The 22868-nt window shown below is 42.1% G+C and overlaps 3 protein-coding genes across 5 annotated transcripts in view; 2 read left to right on the forward strand and 1 right to left on the reverse strand.

Moving 5' to 3' along the window:
* Positions 1-5830, forward strand: part of LOC134288590 (putative uncharacterized protein DDB_G0282133) — a 28677-nt gene extending 22847 nt beyond the window's left edge. Inside the window, exon 2 of the mRNA XM_062853875.1 lies at positions 3159-5830. Within this exon, the coding sequence (XP_062709859.1) occupies positions 4553-5623 (1071 nt within the window). The 5' untranslated portion in view covers positions 3159-4552 and the 3' untranslated portion in view covers positions 5624-5830. The remainder of the gene's footprint in view (positions 1-3158) is intronic.
* The window catches only part of LOC109410022 (opsin, ultraviolet-sensitive), a 437133-nt gene that overhangs the window by 294108 nt on the left and 120157 nt on the right, over positions 1-22868 (reverse strand). The window lies entirely within an intron of this gene.
* The window catches only part of LOC134288589 (uncharacterized protein DDB_G0283357-like), a 498750-nt gene continuing 481907 nt past the window's right edge, over positions 6026-22868 (forward strand). Inside the window, exon 1 of the mRNA XM_062853871.1 lies at positions 6026-14423. Coding sequence (XP_062709855.1) covers positions 6359-7450 — 1092 coding nt within the window. The 5' untranslated portion in view covers positions 6026-6358 and the 3' untranslated portion in view covers positions 7451-14423. The remainder of the gene's footprint in view (positions 14424-22868) is intronic.

Here is a 22868-nt window from a genome sequence, read left to right on the forward strand (position 1 = left end):
GGAATTCAGACCGACGATTGGTAAGTTTAGCGCCCACCAGCAGACGACCGAAAACGGCCTACGATTCATTGATTTCGCCGCCTCCAAAAATATGGCCATACGTAGCACCTTTTTCCAACACAGCCTTCCTTATCGTTACACCAGGAGATCACCACAGCAGACGGAATCTCAAATCGACCACGTTCTGATTGACGGACGGCACTTCTCCAACATTATCGTCGTCAGGACCTATCGTGGCGCCAGCATCGACTCCGACCACTATCTGGTGATGGTCAAAGTGCGCCCAAAACTCTCCGTCATCAACAATGTACAGTACCGGCGACTGCCACGGTACAACGTAGAGCAACTGAAACAACCGGATGTTGCCTCAACATACGCGCAGAATCTGAGGCCGCGTTGCCAGACGAGGGCGAGCTTGATGAGGCCCCTCTAGAGGACTGCTGGAGTACAGTGAAAGCAGCCATCAACGACGCAGCCGAGAGCACCATCGGGTACGTGGAACGGAATCGACGGAACGAATGCTTCGACGAAGAGTGCAGAACGGTTTTGGAGGAGAAGAACCCAGCGAGGGCGGTAATTCTGCAGCAAGGGACTCGACAGAACGTGAAACGGAGTGCGAAGGAATGGAACTGCTATGCCGTTCTCAAGAAACACGGAAGTTCTATCAGAAGCTCAACGCATCCCGCAAAGGCATCGTGCCGCGAGCCGAAATATGCAGGGATAAAGACGGCGGCTTTTTGACGGACGGACGTGAGCTGATTAAAAGGTGGAAGCAGCACTTCGATCAGCACCTGAAAGGCGTGGAGAACGTAGGCACGGAAGACCACGGCAAAGGAGGAAACGACGACGCCAGTGCTGCGGAGGACGGAAATGAACCAACTCCCTCGCTGAGGGAAGTTAAGGATGCCATTCATCATCTCAAATCCAATAAAGCAGCTGGTAAGGATGGCATCGCAGCTGAACTCATCAACATGGGCCCAAAAAAGTTGGCCACCTGTCTGCATCGGCTGATAGTCAGGATCTGGGAAACCGAACAGCTACCGGAGGAGTGGAAGGAAGGGGTAGTCTGCCCCATTCATAAGAAAGGCGGCCATTTGGAATGTGAGAATTCAGGGCGATCACTATTTTCAATGCTGCCTAAAAAGTGCTATCCCAGGTCATCTTCCGTCGTCTGTCACCTAAAACGAATGAGTTCGTGGGAATTTATCAAGCTGGCTTCATCGACGGCTGGTCGACAACGGACCAGATCTTCACCGTACGGCAAATCCACCAGTAATGCCGTGAAGACCAGGTCCCAACGCATCACCTGTTCATCGGCTTCAAAGCGGCATACGACAGTATCGACCACGTAGAGCTATGGAGAATCATGGACGAAAACGGCTTTCCTGGGAAGCTGACTAGAATGATTCAAGCAACGAGGAACGGTGTGCAAAACTGCGTAAGGGTTTCGAGTGAACTATCCAGTTCATTTGACTCGCGACGGGGACTAAGACCAGGTGAAGGAATTCCCTTCCTACTATTCAACATTGCCCTAGAAGGTGTGATGCGACGAGCCGGGCTCAACAGACGGGGAACGTTTTTCACAAAATCCGGGCAATTTGTGTACTTTGCGGACGACATGGACCTTATCGCCTGAACATTTGGAACGGTGGTGAATGCCTCAAAAACAAAATACATGCTGGTAGGCGGAACTGAGCACGACCGGATCCGTCCGGGTAGTAATGTTACGATAGACGGGGATACCTTCGTGGTGGTGGAGGAATTCGTCTACCTCGGATCCTTACTGACGGCTGACAACAACGTGAGTCGTGAAATTCGGAGGCGCATCATCAGCGGAAGTCGAGCCTACTACGGGCTCCAGAAGAAATTGCGGTTGTTAAAGATTCACGCACGCACCAAATGCACCATGTACAAAACGCTGATAAGACCGGTGGTCATCTATGGGTACGAGTCTTGGACCATGCTCGGGAGGACCTGCAAGCACTCGGAGTTTTCGAGCGACGCGTGCTAAGGACAATCTTCGGCGGTGTGCAGGAGAACGGTGTGTGGCGGAGAAGGATTAACCACGAGCTCGCTGCACTTTACGGCGAACCCAGCATCCAGAAGGTGGCCAAAGCCGGAAGAATACGGTGGGCAGGGCATGTTGCAAGAATGCCGGACCACAACCCTGCAAAGCTGGTGTTTGCAACTGATCCGGTTAGCATAAGAAAGCGTGGAGCGCAGAGAGCACGATGGGCGGACTAGGTGGAGCGTGACCTGGCGAGCAATGGGCGCGACCGAGGATGGAGAGCGGCAGCCCCAAACCGAGTATTGTGGCGCACTATTGCTGATTATGTCTTGTCTTAATTATGTTGAACAAATAAATGTATGTATGTCATGTAAACTTCTGTGATATACCACGCTCCAATTGTGTGCATCATATGTCACCGAATTTTACATTCTTTTTTCGATCTGTGTGGTTGAAACAAGCAAAAGTTTGATTATTTTTAAGATCCCAGTACACAGGGTCAAATATTTGTCCAAAAAGAAACCAATTGCTCAAACATCTTGTTTGACTCGATCGAACTTTCATTAGTGCCAAACAGATGTTGTTGCTTTAGTTCATTCCTTGTCAAATATTTGATCCTGTGTACTTGAAGCCTTGCCGTTATGTTTTCAACACGAATCGCGGAGAGGTATGAACACTATTTGAATGAAGATTTATAAAGTGCATTGATTAATCTGAAAAAAAAAACAATTTTGTTTTGTGTACTTTCAAGTTCACTTTTGTCTTCATGAATAATTATCACCATCATAAAGCTTCTATTTAGATGAATGAAAACGTACATGTAATGTCTTTTTTCTGATTTTTCAAATTGAAAAACATATTTCAAAACATCAAGCATGAACTATTCTACCCGACAAACAATACTATCCATGATTTCAGTCACGTAACAGGCAGTGGCAATGTTGACTCAGCCATGCATTATCACATTTGCTGGAAAGTTACTGATAGGAACAACTTAATGTGATTCAAAACAATAAATAGCCATGCCCAGAGTCATGTTCCCATTCTCTGCAGGGTAGAGGGGCCCACCAATTTATCTAAACATTTTTAAACCACAGATCAATAGATTTATTACCATATTAATCTAATTAGTTGCATGTTATCGTTTCAGATCAGCGAACAGCTTCGATGGCTCCAGTCATCAGCAAACTGACCTAACATAATCTGAATGGCGATGGATGCTTCTACACATACACAACACTAGCATAAATTTGAACACACCCCTTGCGAGCAAAAATGATTCAAATTGTTCTGTTCCCTTACCGCTGAATCACGGTCATACTGATTAAATAACTGTGGCCTTCATTCGAAAAAAAAACGCACGTTGGATTAATAGGAACTTGAAACCAAAATAAATCAGCAAATAGAAATGCTCCTACTAAAGATCTACACATGGTTGCAATCGTAATTGACATGTAGTGAAAATCATGTTCTTGTGTGTTAACTTGAATCAGGTTGGAGATGAGTCATCGACAGATTATGACCTATCAAGTTCGATTGTGTGGCACGTGGGCACAACATGTTCATCAGGCATGAGCAGGTAATGAGTAGTTAAATAAAAAGGCCTTGAAGAATCCCTTGAACTCTTTGAGGCAACTGAACTCAAAGAAAATTTTAAACAGTTTAAACCTCTCGACCATTTATAAAACTCAGTCCCAGATAATTGTTCCCTCTAGGAATTTCACCAGGTATTCTATCAAGAATTCCTCCAGCAATTTCTCCAATAGTTCCACCAGGAACTCCTGCAGCATTCCCTCCAGGAATTCCTCCAGGAGTTCCTCTAGGAGTTCTACCAGGAGTTCCTCCAGGAATTCCTCCAGGAGTTCCACCAAAAATTTCTCCGGGAACTTCACCAGGAGTTTCCTCCAAGAATTTCGCCAGAAATTTCTCCAGGAATTCCACCAGGAATTTATCCAGGAATTCCACCACGAATTTCTCCAGGAATTCCACCAGGAATTTATCCAGGAATTCCACCAGGAATTCCTCCAGGAGTTCCACCAGGATTTCCTCTAGGAGTTCTACCAGGAGTTCCTCAAGGAATTCCTCCAGGAGTTCCTCAAGGAATTCCTCCAGGAGTTCCACCAAAAATTTCTCTGGGAACTTCACCAGGAGTTTCCTCCAAGAATTTCGCCAGAAATTTCTCCAGGAATTCCACCAGGAATTCCACCAGGAATTTGTCCAGGAATTTATCCAGGAATTCCACCAGGAACTCCACCAGAAATTCCTCCAAGAATTCCACTAGGAATTCCTCCAGGAGTCCCACCAGGAATTCCTCTAGGAGTTCTACCAGGAGTTCCTCAAGGAATTCCTCCAGGAGTTCCGCAAGGAATTCCTCCAGGAGTTTCACCAAAAATTTCTCCGGGAACTTCACCAGGAGTTTCCTCCAAGAATTTCGCCAGAAATTTCTCCAGGAATTCCACCAGGAATTCCACCAGGAATTTTTCCAGGAATTCCACCAGGAACTCCTCCGGGAATTGCACCAGGAATTCCATCAGGAATTCCTCCATGTATTCCTCCAGGAATTCCACCAGAAATTCCACCCTGTATTCCACCATGAATTCTTCTAGAAATTCCATCAGAAATTTCTCCAGGAGTTTCACCAGGAATTCCTCCAGGAATTGCACCAGGAATTCCATTAGGAATTCCTCCAGGAATTCCATCAGGAATTCCACCAGGAACTCCATCAGAAATTCCTCCAGGAATTTCTCCAAGAATTCCACAAAGAATTTCTCCAGGAATTCCACCAGGAATTCCTCCAGGAATTGCGACAGGAATTCCAACAGGAATTCCACCAGAAATTTCTCCAGGAATTCCACCAGGTATTCCTCCAGGAATTCCTCCTGGAATTCCACCAAGAACTCCTCCGGGAATTGCACCAGGAATTCCTCCAGGTATTCCTCCAAGAATTCCACCAGGAATTCCACCATGAATTCCTCTAGGAATTCCACCATGAATTTCTCCAAGAGTTTCACCAGGAATTCCTCCAGGAATTGTACCACGAATTCCATTAGAAATTCCTCCAGGAATTCCATCAGGAATTCCACTAGGAATTGCATTAGAAATTCCTCCAGGATTTCCTCCAGGAATTCCACCAGGAATTTCTCCAGGAATTCCACCAGGAATTCCTCCAGGAATTCCACCAGGAGTTCCACCAGGAGTTCCACCAGAAATTTCTCCAGGAATTCCACCTGGAATTTCTACAGGAATTCCTCTAGGAAGTCTACCAGGAATTTCTCCAGGAATTCCACCAGGAACTCCACCAGAAATTCCTTCTCGAATCCCACCAGGAATTCCTCCAGGAGTTCCACCAGGAATTCCTCGAGGAGTTCTACCAGGAGTTCCTCAAGGAATTCCTCCAGGAGTTCCACCAAAAATTTCTCCGGGAACTTCACCAGGAGTTTCCTCCAAGAATATCGCCAGAAATTTCTCCAGGAATTCCACCAGGTATTCCTCCAGGAATTCCTCCAGGAATTCCTCCAGGAATTCCACCAGGAACTCCTCCGGGAATTGCACCAGGAATTCCTCCAGGTATTCCTCCAAGAATTCCACCAGGAATTCCACCATGAATTCCTCTAGGAATTCCACCAGGAATTTCTCCAGGAGTTTCACCAGGAATTCCTCCAGGAATTCCACCAGGAATTCCTCCAGGAATTCCACCAGGAATTCCTCCAGCAATTTCTCCAGGAATTCCACCTGGAATTTCTACAGGAATTCCTCTAGGAAGTCCACCAGGAATTTCTCCAGGAATTCCACCAGGAACTCCACCAGAAATTCCTCCTCGAATCCCACCAGGAATTCCTCCAGGAGTTCCACTAGGAATTTCTCTAGGAGTTCTACCAGGAGTTTCTGCCAGGAGTTCCACCAAAAATTTCTCCGGGAACTTCACCAGGAGTTTCCTCCAAGAATTTCGCCAGAAATTTCTTCAGGAATTCCACCAGGTATTCCTCCAGGAAATTCCTCCAGGAATTCCTCCAGGAGTTCCTCCAGGAATTTCTCCAGGAATTCCACCAGGAACTCTACCAGAAATTCCTCCAAGAATTCCACCAGTAATTCATCTAGGAGTTCCACAAGGAATTCCTCTACGAGTTCTACCAGGAGTTCCACCAAAAATTTCTCCGGGAACTTCACCAGGAGTTTCCTCCAAGAATTTCGCCAGAAATTTCTCCAGGAATTCCACCAGGTATTCCTCCAGGTATTCCTCCATGAATTCCTCCAGGAATTCCTCCAAGAATTCCACCAGGAACTCCTACCAGGAATTCCATCAGGAATTCCTCCAGGTGTTCCTCCAGGAATTCCACCAGGAATTGCACCATGAATTCCTCTAAAAATTTCACCAGGAATTTCACCAGGAGTTTCACCAGGAATTTCTCCAGGAATTCCACCAGGAATTTCTCCAGAAATTCCATCAGGAATTCCTCTAGAAAATCCACCAGGATTTCCACCAGGAATTCCACCATGAATTCCACCATGAATTCCACCATGAATTCCACCATGAATTCCTCTAGGAATTCCACCAGGAATTTCTCCAGGAGTTACATCAGGAATTCATCCAGGAATTGCACCAGGATGCATTCCATTAAGAATTCCTCCAGGAATTCCATCAGGAACTCTACTAGGAATTTCAACAGAAATTCTTCCAGGAATTCCTCCAGGAATTCCTCCAGGAATTCCACCAGGAATTTCTCCAGGAATTGCACCAGGAATTCCACCAGGAATTCTTCCTGGAAATCCACTAGGAATTCCACCGTGAATCTCACCAGGAATTCGATCAGGAACTCCACCAGAATATCCTCCAGGAATTCCACTAGGAATTTCTCCAGGAATTGCACCAGGAATTCCACTACGAATTCCACCAAGAATTTCTCCAGGAGTTCCATCAGGAACTCCACCAGAAAATACTCCAGGATTTCCACCAGGAAGTCCTCCAAGAATTCCACCAGGAATTCCTCCAGGAATTCCCCCAGGAAATCCTCCAGGTACTCCTCCAGGAATTCCACCAGAAATTACTGCAGAAATTGCCCTAGGAATTCCACCAAGAATTACACCAGGAATTCCTCCAGGAATGTCATCAGGAATTCCATCGGGAATTTCTCTAGGAACTTCCCGAAGAATTGCCATAAGGATTTCTTCTGGAATTTTCACAAAAGATTTTCTGGTAGTTCACAAAAGATTCGATCAGGATTTGTTCCAGGAATTCGTCCAGGTATTCCACGAAGAATACATTGTGTATTGAACCTTCCGAAACTCAAGCGGTTTGCAACCACCGCCAGCAAACGATTGGCTGAATGCAAAAAGCGAGATTTTTGCAACTTGTTGTACAAAATACAACAGCATGATCGCTCGAGGGTTAATCAGGAATGTAGTTATCAGGATTTCCATCAGGAACTCCTCAAGAAATTATGAATAAGGAAATTCACCAGGAATGATTCAAGGAGTTCCATCCATCCAAGAATTCCAAACCACGAATCGATACATGATTTTTTTTTTCCGAAACTCGCCCACGAATGCCATTAGAAATTCTCCAGTAAATTTCACTGCGAGTTACTCCAATAATCTGTCTTGAAATTTCTTCAGATATTTTACTAAGAATTTCACCTTTTAAATTCGTATGCGATCGATTTGCGATGCACAGAGAAGGAATCCTTAAACATGTTAACAATGGGGAATAAGTCCAGTGAGACTTCTGTTTGTCTGTTTGTTGACTAAAACTCTGTGTACTCCTTGAAGAAAACTAACATTCTCTAGACGAAACATTCGAATGAAGGTCTGTCATCGTTTGCTTGATGAATTTTCCAAGAAGTTGTTTTTCCTACGAGTGAAGTGCACCGGTCAACGCTGGACATTTATAAGAACATTTCTCCTTTGCCAATTACCTCTCTCTTCTTCAACATAGTAGGGAACATTCAAACTTTGCTCTTGGAATTTCCCAACTTGCTCCTTGAAGAACCAGTATCGTGATGGATGTACACAATGAACACAGACATCCTCGGAAAGCAAAACTTTTCCAATATATTTCCCGGTAGTATTTAACGTACGCTTTTCGTTTCCACAGCATCATCAGCCCAATAATAATAATCCACACAATCAATAAATTCATCGTGCTGGAATCGACATATTGCTAAGACGACGACGGACGGACCGATAACGATGGCACGTGTGGGTGGGGGACCGGTGGGTGGGTCTCCAAATCTCCTTCCGAGAAATGTTCGCATATCGTTTTGCCGTTGGCTGGTTCTCCTCCATTCACCACTTCAGGAAGTTTACCTTTCATCAGCGGAATGCATGCAAATGTTTATCACAAACCGAATGTCGTACGCTCAGAAGGATATGGATCGGATAAGCGATTTCCTGCAGTGGTTTGTTCGGATTTGTACAATAAACTCCGGTCTGGTTGTTGTGGTGTGGATTTGGAAGCAGGAGGACACGTGGGAAATACAGGGGATACTCAAAATAACTGGGACAGGTAAAATTTTCGCTTTTAAAAAAAATGTTCAACTAGCTGTAACTTTTCGAAAAGGGCATCGAACATTCTCAAATTTTTTCCTGTGAGTTCATCAACTAGTTATGTATCAGTGATCCAATTTTGGAAAAGATCTATATGAAGTTAGAAAGATTCTAGAAAAAGGAATAATAATCCGATAGCCAACTTTGAGCTATTATATCTCCGGATTCAACCAACCGAATGCAATAAAATTTTGATCATTTATGACTAATATAATGAGCTATCAAAAACTTTTGACTTAAAAATCTTTACATAGAAGAAAATTGAAACGATTAGATTTTTTTTCTAATATAACACCAGCTCCCGTCATCGCCGTCGTCGCACATTTGTAGGTGCAAAGGAGTTCCTGGTCTGCAGTCCAAATCGTGCTACTTTTCGGCACCTTTACATCAGTACAGAAAAGTAGGCCGTTTCATCATACTTTCACCAACTGAAAAGTATGACTTTTCATAACGTAATTGCAAAAAATAACTTGTGTGATTTGAAAGAAGGAAATCACATCTATAAATACACTGGAACCACAATTTATGCAATCGCCGGCTTTTCGGGCCCGTATGAAGTTGATCACCAATATTAACTTCTTTTCCCGATCAGCCTAGATAGCTGTGTAGTGTCGGTAGCGGTTGGTTCAACTGGCTAAGATAGCACTACGGACCGCCTGTTTCAGTGGTAGGAGTCCACTAATCAGGTGACCCCTAATTCAAGTTGTTATGCGGCTTTACGCTTACCGTGCCTAGGAATGAATGGTTTGGGGGGTCTTATAAAAACCTAATCGCAAACGGAGCCTGTGGAGTACCAGGGCACCCTCCACACCCCCGAAGGCGAAGATAACAAAACGGCCGAGAATAGGTAATTTCCCCTATATTCCCAAATCCTGGCGGGATATTACTGTGAAGTTTATTCCGAAAGTGAGTCGCGCGTCGTATGAAGAAGCGAAGAGCTTCAGACCTATCAGTTTGACCTCTTTTCTTCTGAAATGCTTAGAACGCATAGTCGATCATCACATCAGTGATGTTCATCTGGCCAATGTGCCTCTTCATGTGAATCAACTTGCCTACCCAAGTAACATTTTTAGTTTTCTCATTGCCTACAAGCTGTTGTTACAATCAACCCATTAAAACTTGTTTTAAAGCAAAACGATCCTAACACTTCTAATAAACCCGTGATAAAACCCTATTAAACCTAAAAGGGCCCACCCTACAAGAGGTTGTTAAAACCATTCCTTAAAACGTTATATAGGCCAGTTGGTTTTGTGACATATTCTTGTAGTATACTATACAGCATAGATAAGATTTGTTTTCTTGTACGCAATAAGATCAACATGCCGTTTTATAGTTCTAAGAACACCTTAAATGAACAATTAAAACCAATGACTTGAAATGAATCTGAAACTAAAATGAAAACATGACCTGGCAGTACATTGTAAATTATTAATAATGCAAGAACGAAAATTACATCGGTCATCCATGTTAATAATATTTATATGCCTATTCCCACGGAGAAAAACTCTGTTGCTATGACGAAAAAATTCATGCCAAGCAAGTTTGCCGGTATAATGTAATACATTGTCTCTAAATAAGACGAAGCGCCACTTCATTTTGAGATTTTTGTCATATCAAAAATAACAATTTTAATCCCCCTTGCAACACCATGAATTTAAATCACAATCCGATCATCAACATGGCGCACCTACTTTGCAAGCAGGAATTGATTATCGTGATGGAAAATATGGATGCCGTCATGTTAAATCCTCCTGGTTTTGTTTATGATTGTTTAAGATAAGTTAGTGTAAAAGCAACATGTTCTAGAGTTGCTGTTCTTTATGAATACGCTGCAAAACTAGCATACACCTATTTATTCCTAACGCACAAGTATATGCGCTTCTTAAACACTGTTAGGTTTTAAGGAAATGCGGTATCAGATAGAATGCTCTTAAGAACTCTTCGCTTGGGCGATAGCCGTAAAAACGTAAACAAACGAAAACCTTTTATATTTTTGTAAGATTGTCAATTGTGTTTTGTGTTTTTGAGATTGTTTGAGTATTCGGTAAGTAATATATTAGTAAACAATCAGGATTTTTATTTACTCCGGCTGCGGCTGTGAGTAAAAAAAGTCATCATTCGAGCACAGCTGTGACACCGGGCTTAGAACATACGATGGAATCCCCATCCATCAGGTGCTTTGGAAACCCCGATCACAATCGGACTCTAGAGAAAGAAGCTTAGTGTGGTGATGGGAAATTAAACCCATCCGAGGATTTTCCATTGACGTTTGCCTCAATAAGAACGAAAAGTAATTATCCTTGGTTAATAATCCTTTCGTTTATGTAGCTCATTGAAACTATTGATCAAAAGAGATCGTATTTCAGTATCATTCTCAAGCTTGCTTTAATGCTCCCATTGTTGTATCAGGGTCAAGATTGCTTTATTACGAATTTAGGTAGTTTATCTGGTTTTAAGAGCGATATGATATAACATGCATGCGGCTATGAAAAAAGTTTTAGGTTCAAGTTTTAATACTTACTTAACAGTTCGTTTACAACTTTATTTTTGCTTGGCAAAAAGGCAAACATATAAGTTTATTCGATGGACTTCTAGGTATCTACACACTGTTTTAAAGTTGCTTATGTTGTTAATGCTGCTTTGCAACATAAACATCTTCAGTAAACCTGAAAAGGCTTTAAAATTCCATGACAAAACCTCAATAAATAATATCTAAGAGCAGAAGGCATAGAAATTGTTACTTGGGTACCAATCTGGAAAGTCCACTGTGACTCTTTTACACAAAGTTGATATCGAGAAGGCATTCGCTGAAAAGCAATCTTGTTTGGGTGTTTTCTTAGATATCGAGGGTGCCTTTGATAATGTGCCTTTCGATGTCATATTGGAAGCCGCACGGAGTCATGGTGTATCTCCAATGATTTCCAATTGGATTCAACAAATGCTCAAAAATTGATATCTCTTCTCGACATTGCGTCTAGCAAGGATTAAGAAATAGGGTGTTTGTGGATACCCCCAAGGGGGAGTCTTATCATCACTTTTGTGGAATCTCGTAGCAGATACGCTATTGAGGCAACTCATTAATAGCGGTTTTCCTACTTATGGTTTTGCCGACGACTACCTAGCAGTTGGTATGTGTATCACCACCCTTTTCGACCTGATGCAAAGTGCCGTTCAGGTAGTTGAGGGTTGGTGTCGCCAATATGGCCTTTCGGTTAATCCGAGTAAAACATCTATTGTTCTTTTTACGGAAAGGCGAAACCGTAATGGCGTTCGACCTTTGCGTCTCTTTGATTCTGAAATCGATGTGACTGAACAGGTAAAGTACGTTGGAGTCATTCTTGATTCCAAGCTTTCCTGGACACCTCACATTGAGATCAGAATCAAGAAAGCTTGTATGGCCTTCGGGCAATGCCGGCGAACCTTTGGTACAACTTGGGGTCTAAAACCCAAGTATATCAAATGGGTCTACACAACTTTTGTTCGGCCAGTATTGTCATACGGATGTCTAGTGTGGTGGCAAAAGAGCGAAATGAGAACGTTCTAATCAAAGTTAGGCCATTTCCAAAGGATATGCTTAATGGCAATGTCTGGAGCGTTCTCTCAAACTCCCACGGCAGCTCTCGAAGTTCTCTTTGACGTTGCCCCATTACACATTTATCTCAAACAAGAAGCACTTTCTTGCACTTACCACCCGAGCAGAAGAAAATATCAACAGCATAATAAAATATGTTATTTTAGTCCAATATCTGTATAATGGAATCAATTATTTTTAGGTTATTAATTTATCTTATTGTGTTATAAACTTGTCTGTCATAAGCGGCAAAATTACAAAAATCATAACAAAAAAAAGGTCCTGGAAGACCAATTTAATAACATGTTTTGTTAGATTCAATAACAACTTAATAACAATGAATCTTGCAGTGAATTTCAAAACTTGTTATTGTTGTGTTATAGTTCATCACATATTTGCACATTTTCAAAAGTAGAAAAATAACAAAACTTGGTCTTCAACAAAGTATGTTATTAAAATATTATTTAGTGGATGAATCTCAATAACTCGATCATAACAAAATGAGATTACTTAACAAAACATGTTATAAAAAAGTAATACTTCGATAAGTTAAAAATAACAAATTATGATATAAAACAGGCTATGCGATTCTGTTGTTATGAATTTGATATTCTCCTCTGCACGGGCAGTCTTATTCACTTGGTAGACACTGCCGTTTTTCAGGCTGAAATCTTTGCTCTTATGTGCGGAGTGCAATGAGCACTTCAGCAGCACGTAATGGGCAAAGTAATATACTTCTGTTCAGATAGCCAGGCTGCTATTAAAGCACTTGCTTCGGCCAACTCCAGGTCGAAGATAGTTATCGCTTGTCGAACTCAAATCGATGAGCTGAATTCAGCAAACGCTGTTCACCTTATATGGGTACCTGGCCATTCTTCCATCGCTGGAAATGAATTGGCTGATGAGTTAGCTCGCACTGGAGCATCACATGACTTCATTGGCCCTGAGCCAGCTATTCCGATATCGAAGTGTTGGGTAAAGCTTCAGACTCACACCTGGGCTGCCACTCAACACGAACAATACTAGAATAGTTTGGAGTCATGTCGTCAAACAAAATTGTATTGTACTGAGCTATCTCTAGGGGTGGTAAATTATCTAACAAATCTGTCAAAACAGAATTGCAGCATTCTGGTCAAAGCATTGACTGGCTACTGCCGACTCAGCTATCACATGGCGAATATTCAGCAAGCTGATTCATTTGCCTGTGATAGCTGTGAATCCGATTATGGAACTTCGTATCATTCAATATGTAACTATCCAGTTTTTGCGCAACTGCGTTTCCGAGTATTCGGAGAACACTTATTAAGTGAAACTGACTTCAGAAACCTGAATCTTCAGGACGTTCTGCTGTTCTTGACCCGCTGTGGTAAAGAGCTATAGGCTTTCTTTACGCTTAAGGCCTTTTCTTGTGTCATCACAAAATGGCTTCTTCAGAATCATCATCCAAATTCAACTTTACACAGTATTGCACTAATACATTTACGTAAGAAAATCGACGCTTACCTTTTCTCTAAAATTCTCCACTTCACGCAAGATATTTTGAAAAGAAACATAGAACACACTATTCCAATTGAAATTCTCTTTCGAACTATCTATACCACAAAGAAATATTTTCACTCAAACTTGAAAATTATTCAAATTTGTCTCAACCACACCAAGAGTTCGATGGCAATGTTTACCACCCACCACAGTACAACGAAAACGACAGCAGCGCGACGCGACGGTGCCGTCCGGCGCACAATCATCGATCATTGAACGCAGTGATGTCGATCTTGCGGGCCAATGCATCAATAAAATCAATCAAAATCATTGAAATGGTCAACTCAAATTTATCGATTATACGTCGTAAAATCGAAAACTATTCTTCGAATGATTATTGTTGTACTTTGAATCACATATGATAGTAATAAAAGCAAATAATTTTTATTTGTGAAATCTCCTCCGCACTGTCCGCCAACACTGCTGCTGCTTGCAAACATCAACAGCGGAAGAGCATACTAAGAGTATTCGATCATTTTTAGCTTATTACACATAAAATTCGATGTTTTTCGTAATATTGAGACATGTTCCATTGTTATTTAGCAAAACAGAGTAGTCTACTGCTTGAATTGCTTTTAAATGATTCATAATCTTGAAATGTTTACGTTGGTGAAAGCGAGACAAAGAGGTGCTGTTTTTGTTTGTTTGTTTATAGAACAAATGTAAAAAGGCAACACCACTACTGTTGCGCTCGATGATTGTTAGAAATAAGAATCGAAAAAGAAGTGCTGAAATAGGAGTGATACGGGGAGTCACCTTAAGGTGAATATATAACGAAGCCACACTTCAAATTTTCAAAAGCACAAATCTGAAGAACCGAGGGTTGATTTGCGCTGAAAACTTGATCGATTGGTCACCACCAGCGGGTCACCAATCGATCAACTTTTCAGCGAAATCCGTCTTTTGGTTCCTCAGATTTGTGCTCTTGAAAATTCGAGGTGTGGCTTCGTTATATATTCACCTTAATGCGTTTGTTCGCGAAGATGCGCTTCCAACGTAGGCAGCAGCCTGCTGAGATGCGCAACCAACACCAACCATCGCATCGGAACCGTCATCGATGACCGTCACGAAGCACGCGCACTCACCCGAGCCGACGGGACAGCAGCGACCAGCAGCGAGAGAGTGAGTGCCGTGAGATCCAACCGTGAGAGCAGCAGCGAACGCCGCCGCCGTAGCCATCATCATCATCATCGATGCTCGTCGCCCTGCAGCCAATGTGATGATGGTTTGTTCCATACACGTCGCGTGGGTTCTACGCGCGCGTAGAGCCTTCCACGTGGTTCTGGAACGTTAGATTTTTGGTATATATATGCGACCCGTTCGCGGTCGCAAGTCAGTTTTGAATTTACAAGTGAAATAGTGACAAGCGTACGCGTGGCTTAGACAACGCAGAAGTGTGAAATGTAAATAGTAAGCAGTTAGAGAATAAAGTAGTGAAAGTGTGAAAGTGATCCAGTGATTTTCTCCCTATCCGAAACTCATCCAATTCTCTATCTGCCGTGCCAATACAGCCCAGTGCTTTCGCCTAAAATTTCTTGTGTTCATTGCCAAACAGCGTTATCACAGTGCCCTTCTCAGGGCACTGTTCGAACCCATTGTGGTACGCTTTTGCGTTCATGACGATCCTATTCCATTACCTGTCCTTTCCCCTGTCCTATCCTTTTTCCTTCCCTTCTCCGTCAGGTAAATGGTGAATAGGCTCGTGCTCATGGCGATGGCACAAATTTTCGTGCCTTTGGATCTGCCTACTGATGCCTGATACCACATCTATAAATACACTGGAACCTCCATTTATGCACATGACTGGGGTGCATAAATAAAAAATGTGCATAAATTAAAATATGCATAAAAAGAGGGAAATTTGTGCATAAATGTGGTTTGGGCTTCAATGAGGGAATCTAGTTCGCGAGAAAGGTCTTGCTCCTGGGAATTCAAGTTGGAGCTAAGGGGGTTTCCAGAAAGTTCCCAGATAGCCTAAAAATTGGGGTTCCAAGGGGCTTCAGGGGCGTTTCAGGGGATTTGAGGAGCCTTTTAAGGGCATTCTGTCAGGTTGGCGTTTTAATGGGATTACGGAGAATTCAGGGGTATTTCAATAGAAATTAGGGGTTTCAAGGAGCTTTAAAGGCAGTTCAGGGGATCGCAGGAGCCTTTAAAAGGCGTTACAAGGGGTTTGAGGGGCGTTTCAGGGAATTTCAGAGAAGTTTCGGAGAATTGAGGGAGTTTTAGGAACATTTTAAGGGAGTTTTAGGAACATTTTAGAGTTTGGAAGCATTTTAGGGGCGTTTCAAGAGGTTTTCAGGTGCATTTCTAACCCCCTGAAATGCACCTGGAAACACCTGAGACACTCAGAAACCCTCTAAAACTCCTCCGTAGTGCCTCTGAATCACACCGAATATGCTCTCAAACTTCCTTAAATGCCTCCAGAATCCCCCTAAAACCCCCTCGGACCCCATGTAACGCCCCTGAGATGCTCAGAAACCCTCGAAAACTCTTCCGTAATGCTTGCGTAACGCCTCCAAATCCCACCGAAAATGCTCTGAAACTTCTTGGAATGCCTCCAAAATCCCCCCCGGACCCCATGCAACGCACCTGAGACGCTCCTTCGTAACGTTTGCGTAACGCCTCCGAATCCCACCGAAAATGCTCTGAAACTTCCTCACAGAGAACAGACATCCAAGTCCAGTTCCAAAGCTGAGTAAAAAATTTAACGGTCATTTGAAACGGCAACACAAGTGGCAACTTTGTGGTGGCGCTACTGTCGCAATGTTCCCACGCTGTTGTCGGTGGTGAATATAAAACTTATCTAGATATGCGTACTCACCAGCGACTGTGGCAATTTGCCGCATAGGTGACGCTAGTGTTGTCAACGCTAAAAAAATTTAATCCTTACACAGGATTCGAGCAAATTTTCTATAGACTTGGATGTCTGATCTCTGTGACTTCCTGGAATGCTTCTAAAATCTCCCAAAAACCGCCTCGGACCCATGTAACGCACCTGAGACGCTCTGAAAGCCCCGAAAACTTCTCCGTAACGCCTCCGAGTCCCGCCGAAAATGCTCTTAAACTTCCTGAAATGCCTCTAAAATCCCCCTAAAATCCCCTCGGACCCAATGTAACGCATCTTAACCCCAAAAACGCTTCCGAATCCCTACAAAAACCACTCGGACCCCATATAACGTACGTGAGACCATCGGAAACCCTCGAAAACGTACCTGTAACGCATCCAAACCCCCCTGAGACACTTCTGAGATTGCCAGGTATCCCTCTGAAACCCGCTGGGACCGCCTGAAACACATCTGAGATCTCCTTGTATCTACCCCTGAAACCCATTGGGACCCCCTTGAAACGCCCCTGAGATCTCCTGGTACTCCCCTGAAAGCCCTTGGGATCCCCTGAAGCGCCCCTGTAATCTCCCCTCTCTCCACTACAAGTGCCCCTGGCCACCGATGGTTACCGTCGAAAATCCTCTGAAATTCTCTGAAATGCTTTCGAAAACCCCTCCCCTCAGACCCCCGAAAACCCCCTGAGATCACCTGGAAGCCCGCAGCAACCCCTTGGGACCTCCTAAAACTCCCCTGCGACCTCCTTTTACTCATCCCTATAAACAGCCCCTGGTCGCCGTTGCAATAGTTACCGTCATTAATGAATATTCTTATGCACAATGTTCGTTCTGAGTAACTCTCCCTCTTTTTATGCAGTGCATAAAAAAGGTGCATAAATTAAAAGTGCATAAAAATAACATGCATGAATTGAGGTTTTAGTGTACTTATTCCTTTATTTTTCTTGACAAACATTGGCAAAACTCAGTAACTCAAACAACATTAAGTTTTCACAATAAACATTGTTGACCTTCCTAAGATGTTGGGAAAGCTGCGCCACGTTGGCCATGCTGGCCCCAATATCCTGCTAGGATTAAATATTTAAAAGTTTCTTCTCAATCGTACTTTGAACACATAATTTGAGTTAGATTGCGAAGAATTTGACTGACTTTTCGAATAAACAGTTACGGCCACATCATGATTTTTGACTATCCTACGTACCATAGTGTCACGTATTTAGAAGGTGTGCCGGGAACTGAATTCAGGTTGTGCCCAAAATAGACGTGGGCGAGACGGAAACAAAATTCGAGATACAATTGGTCAATCTTAAAAATGTAGCTCTTTTAAAATATGTTTATGATGTGGAAGCTAATTTACAAAATCAGTTATTGATATCAAATTGGCGAGGTGCAAAAATAAATACAATCATTACACTAGTTTACAAAATAAAACGAAAGTCTTGAACTTCTGTCAACGACCAAAATTTTTGAAGTATAATTTAGCGCTGATTTCGAAACCGTGCTTCAAAAAATTTAAAGTAGAACAGTTTTTGAGTTTTAGCTCAATATCGAGTTTTACAACTTTTTAAAATATGGAATTTAATAAAATTCAAATATCTAGCGTTTTGTTCAACCAATTTTAAATCTTTTTCCATAAATTAAAAGCTGAATATAATACTACTCGATCATCTGAATGCAGGTTTTGCGACAGATTGATGAAATTCAAGATATTGGCTAGATTTGGGGACGATCTCCTTAAATTTAAGCAAAAATTCCAAAAATATATAAAGAAATGTATTTTTTTCAATAAGAAAAACCTGGATTAATCCACCTAGAGGTGATAGTGCCTTTCTCGTCGAATATGTACTCATGATCTTTCCGTCGACGTAAGCATCTTAAATCCTGTGAATAATTTATTTATAAAAGCAAAAATCCAAGCCATCATCGAATTACTGATGGCACATATTTCCGGTGTTATGTTCAATGTATAGGCAGAGCTTAAAAATATCAGACCTCTTAGTTGACTGCGTGACCACCTTCACTATTACTGGAATACCATCAATACCAAGACGATAATAACAAGCTTAAATATAATTTATTTAACAACCAAAAATCACTTTACAGTCTTAGATAAACTTTTTCCTGCACACTTCAGGCTATATTTTATTATCATTGACTACTAGATTCAAAAAAATTGACCAAAAAATGAAAGCAAGTGAAATTTTTCGTAATGAATCCAATTCAAATTAGAACCATATCACAGAGCGCGAGGAGTAAGCAGTCGGATCAATATTTTGCGCAGCATTTTTAGACGCAAAAGGGGATTGAAAAACTTTGCTCGAGGTTGATGCGATTCTACTGTATATTTACACCTCATGAATATGAGAAGATGTGATTTGATGAGCCTGCATCAGTTTGTCAAGATTTTGTTCTCTTACACATATTTATCGCTTGCACTGATTATTTTCACTGTTTTTACCACTTCCTGTGAGATACCCGAAACCGGTTCCACTACAAATATGGTCTGAGACTAGTCTCTTGCTAACTGTTCAACAGGTTTTCTGAAAAGCCGAAAATTGGTGTGCATGCATGGATTTGATTCATTTCACATTTCGATCATTCTGGTGGAACATACAAAATGGGTACCGGTAGTGACCTGAGACATTTTTTTTGTAAACCGTTCCTCAGATTATCGAAAAAGCCGTGGTTTGATATGTCGCATGCATGGGTTTGGCTCTTATATGCATTTGACCACTTCCAGCAAGACACCCGGAACCGGTTCCGGAATAAGTACTACTGGTTGTCTCAAATATGGTTTGAAACCATTTTCTTACTAACCGTTCATCAGGTTATCTAAAGAGCCGCGATTTGATGTGTTGCATGCATGGATTTGGTTCACTTTCACATTTGACCACTTTCGGCGGGACATCCGGAACTGGTTCTAGAGCACTACCGGTAGTCTCTGCTGTGATCTAAAGCTATTTTCCTGCTTACCGTTCTTCAGGTTATCGAAAAAGCCGCTATTTGATGTGTCGCATGCATGGGTTTGGTTCAATTTTATATATGGCCACTTCCGGCGGGGCACCCGGAACCGGTTCCGGAACACTACCAGTAGTCTCTGCTGGGTCAAAGGCTCTTTTCCTGCTCACTGTTCATCAGGTTATCGAAAAATCCGCTATTTGATGTGTCGCATGCATGGATTTGGCTCACTTTTATATTTGGCCACCTCCGGCGGGACATCCGGAACCGATTCCGGAATACTACTGGTTCAGATACGGTCTGAGAGTATTTTCCTGCTTACCGTTCGTCAAATTATCGAAAAAGCCGCGGTCTGATATGTCGCATGCAAGCTTTTGTAGCATTTTCATATCTGACGCCTCTCTGGGGTACCGATCCGGAACACCTAAACGGCCATAACTCCGGAACGGCTGAACCGATCCGAACCATTTTCAATAGGAAACAATGGGACCAGATTCCACGTCGCATGAGCCGTCGGTCATAAAACTCGGTTGAGGTTTACTGCCAAAAAGTTATGTGAGTTTATTTTGTACACACACATACTCACACACACACATACACACACACACATACATACACACACACACACAGACATCACCTCCATTCGTCGAGCTGAATTGATTGGTATATGTGACTTGACCCTCCGGGCCTTCTATCAAAAAGTCATTTTTGGAGTGAACATATAGCCTTTCCAGTACACTTAGTGTACGAGAAAGGCAAAAAACAATTTAAAAATTATTTCTCAACGTTTATTTGACACATCATATGTAGTCGAGATACAGTAAAAAAATCAGCTGAAGTGAGCGACTTTGCTTAAAAATAGAACAAAAACCAATTTCAAATCATCAACCTTGTATGGAAAGTCGAAAAAAATTCCGCTCCACTGTATTTTTTTTCCTTCGCGTTTTCGAACTCAGGGCATGATTCTACGCCAAAAACGATCATCAGCTTACCGAGTTCAAAAATGCTGTAAACTAGTGTTATTGGTCAGTGCTTAGATAGACGGGAATTTGATAAAAATCCTAATAAACTCCATGATTGGGAAGCAGTAAAAAAAATCACGAACCACAAAGCCTCATGCACGTTTCCATGTGGTCCATGTGGAGTGCAGCATGCACAAAAGGATTTGTGCATACAAAATAATATGTGTGGTATCCGAAGGTATGAGAAAAAAAAACCTTCACACTGAGCGTGGTTGGAAAACACAGAGCCTGGTAAGTTACAATGGGTTAGAATAAAAGTACTCTACTGGATCGTGGTGAAAACAAACCGCTCTTTCAGCGCCGACCTCTTCACATAACAAAATGAAATATAATGTAGTAGGTCGCTTATGCGTTGCATACAGTCTACATTAAGGGGCATTGTTTAAATCTGCACAAAAAAAAACTATGTAGTTGCTGCTTGACATTCACGTTGAGGGTAGACAATACATTGCGTACAATTCAACCTCTTTTCACGTGTATCATAGGTTAAAGTGTCAAAAACATACTAAGTATTTATACCCTGAGAAACTGGTTGATTTCCAACAAAACTTTGTAGGCTTAAATCCACGATTTCCACATATTCTTTTTCTTTTTGGCAAAAAATCCTCTCTGAGACTAAGCCCGCTGCTCAGCGGGTTTCCACAGTTATTAAGGGCGGACGGGACGGTCGAGGAAATACCCGCCATTGCTCTGTGGCTACTAAGATGGTAATCTCAGATTCTACTTCATATTTTGCAACAAAAACCTATCATTGTGTATGCTCACTTGCAGTGCATATGCTGATTGGTTTTCAGCAGCTTCAGTGCAATGGAACTCGAGATTACCATCTTCAAAATCGCGAGGCAAATTGTTAGAAAGAGAGGCAAGATAGGAAAAATAACACGGCGTCCCGTTTCACCTTAACAGGAAATTCCCTTGGCCAATGACCATTTTGCATTTGTATATCGTGTGGCAGGAATGAAGATACTCTTTGCCCAAGGAAGTGAAGAAAATTTCAATTACGAAAAGTTCCTGGATCAACCGGGAATCGAACCCATCACCCTCAGCGTGCTTACCGCATCGGCTATATGATTCCTGCTTTCCACATAAAAATTTCGTATTCGCAAATTCTGAGAAACCAAAAATGGTTTACGAACCCGGCTGAGAAATAGCGTCAAGGTGCATAACATTTACGATAGTTGCATTCCCATGTCATAGAGCAAGTAGCAGCTGCAGATAACTTTATCTGGCAGACTTTTACCATCGTAAAAGCAAAGATAAACTGTTATTTTTCGAGGAGACGAAAGTCAAACACCAATTTTGCAAGAAAGTAAAACTTTTGATTCCGGTGTGCATATCTACAACAATGAAGGTTGCCGACTGGAAAAGGTAGTGCAATGGCTTCTGTGACAAAGTTTGGTTCGCTTTAATAAAACAGGTAAGTAAAACCGTCGTAAAAGTGCATAATGTTGCATACCGTTTTTGGATCATCCACAATATTCGGTACAATGTAATTTTATTTCATGGTTTGACTTGATGGTGGTTTTGATGAGCTCTGTTGAAAATTATTATTAGTTTAGTTATCGTCATCATCATTTCTTAAATAAGTAGTATTGTGGCAAAGTATCTTTTTTTACATATAAAAAATATAAACCGGTGAAATGTAAAATGTTGCGCTATTTGGCCGATAAATTGAGAAGTAGACTCTTTTGCAGAATATGTGATTCTCACAATGGCATATATTGAACTTAACTGGTATTTACCAGATTTGATGGTATGTCTGAAACATACTGGGAAAACTTGTAATTAGCGGTCTAGCCCTAGCGAATACGGAGTCGTGGGTTCAAATCGCACCAGAACGCGATTTTTTCCACAAATTTCATCTTTCAATTTGTCAATTAGCTACATTCTGTGCCTTTCAATTACAAGTTTTTCCAGTATCTGTCTCTCATTTGAGCCTTAACGCTGTTCTGATGGGTTCATTCCCAACGTACCAAAACTATGTTACGTGAAAAACTTTCCTCCTGAAGAGTGTCAACGCTGCGTGGTAAACATTCGAGAAAAACAAGCTAAGTTACTGGGAAAACCCTGGAAGGTCCACTTTAACAAATCGTAAAATAAAGTTCCAGGAAACAGTAAAGTAAGCGTGCCGCTCGCTGCTGTGGTGAAAACAGAACTGGCGTTTAGTCAAACAGACACACCACCAGACAGAACATACTCAGCCACCTACACCGAAAACGGAATGGTCGGATGTGCATTACGGGAAGTATACCCTTGGGGGCGACACAAGTTCTGCTGAAACTGTTCGACTGATCCACAAAGAGATATAAACAGAACTGCTGCGGAGAAATTGGATTGGTAAGTTTGTGAAAACGATACTAAAGTGTCTTGAATGTTATCACTTACTTA

This window comes from Aedes albopictus, chromosome 2 (assembly GCF_035046485.1).
Source record: "Aedes albopictus strain Foshan chromosome 2, AalbF5, whole genome shotgun sequence".
In the NCBI taxonomy this organism is placed as follows: Eukaryota; Metazoa; Arthropoda; class Insecta; order Diptera; family Culicidae; genus Aedes; species Aedes albopictus.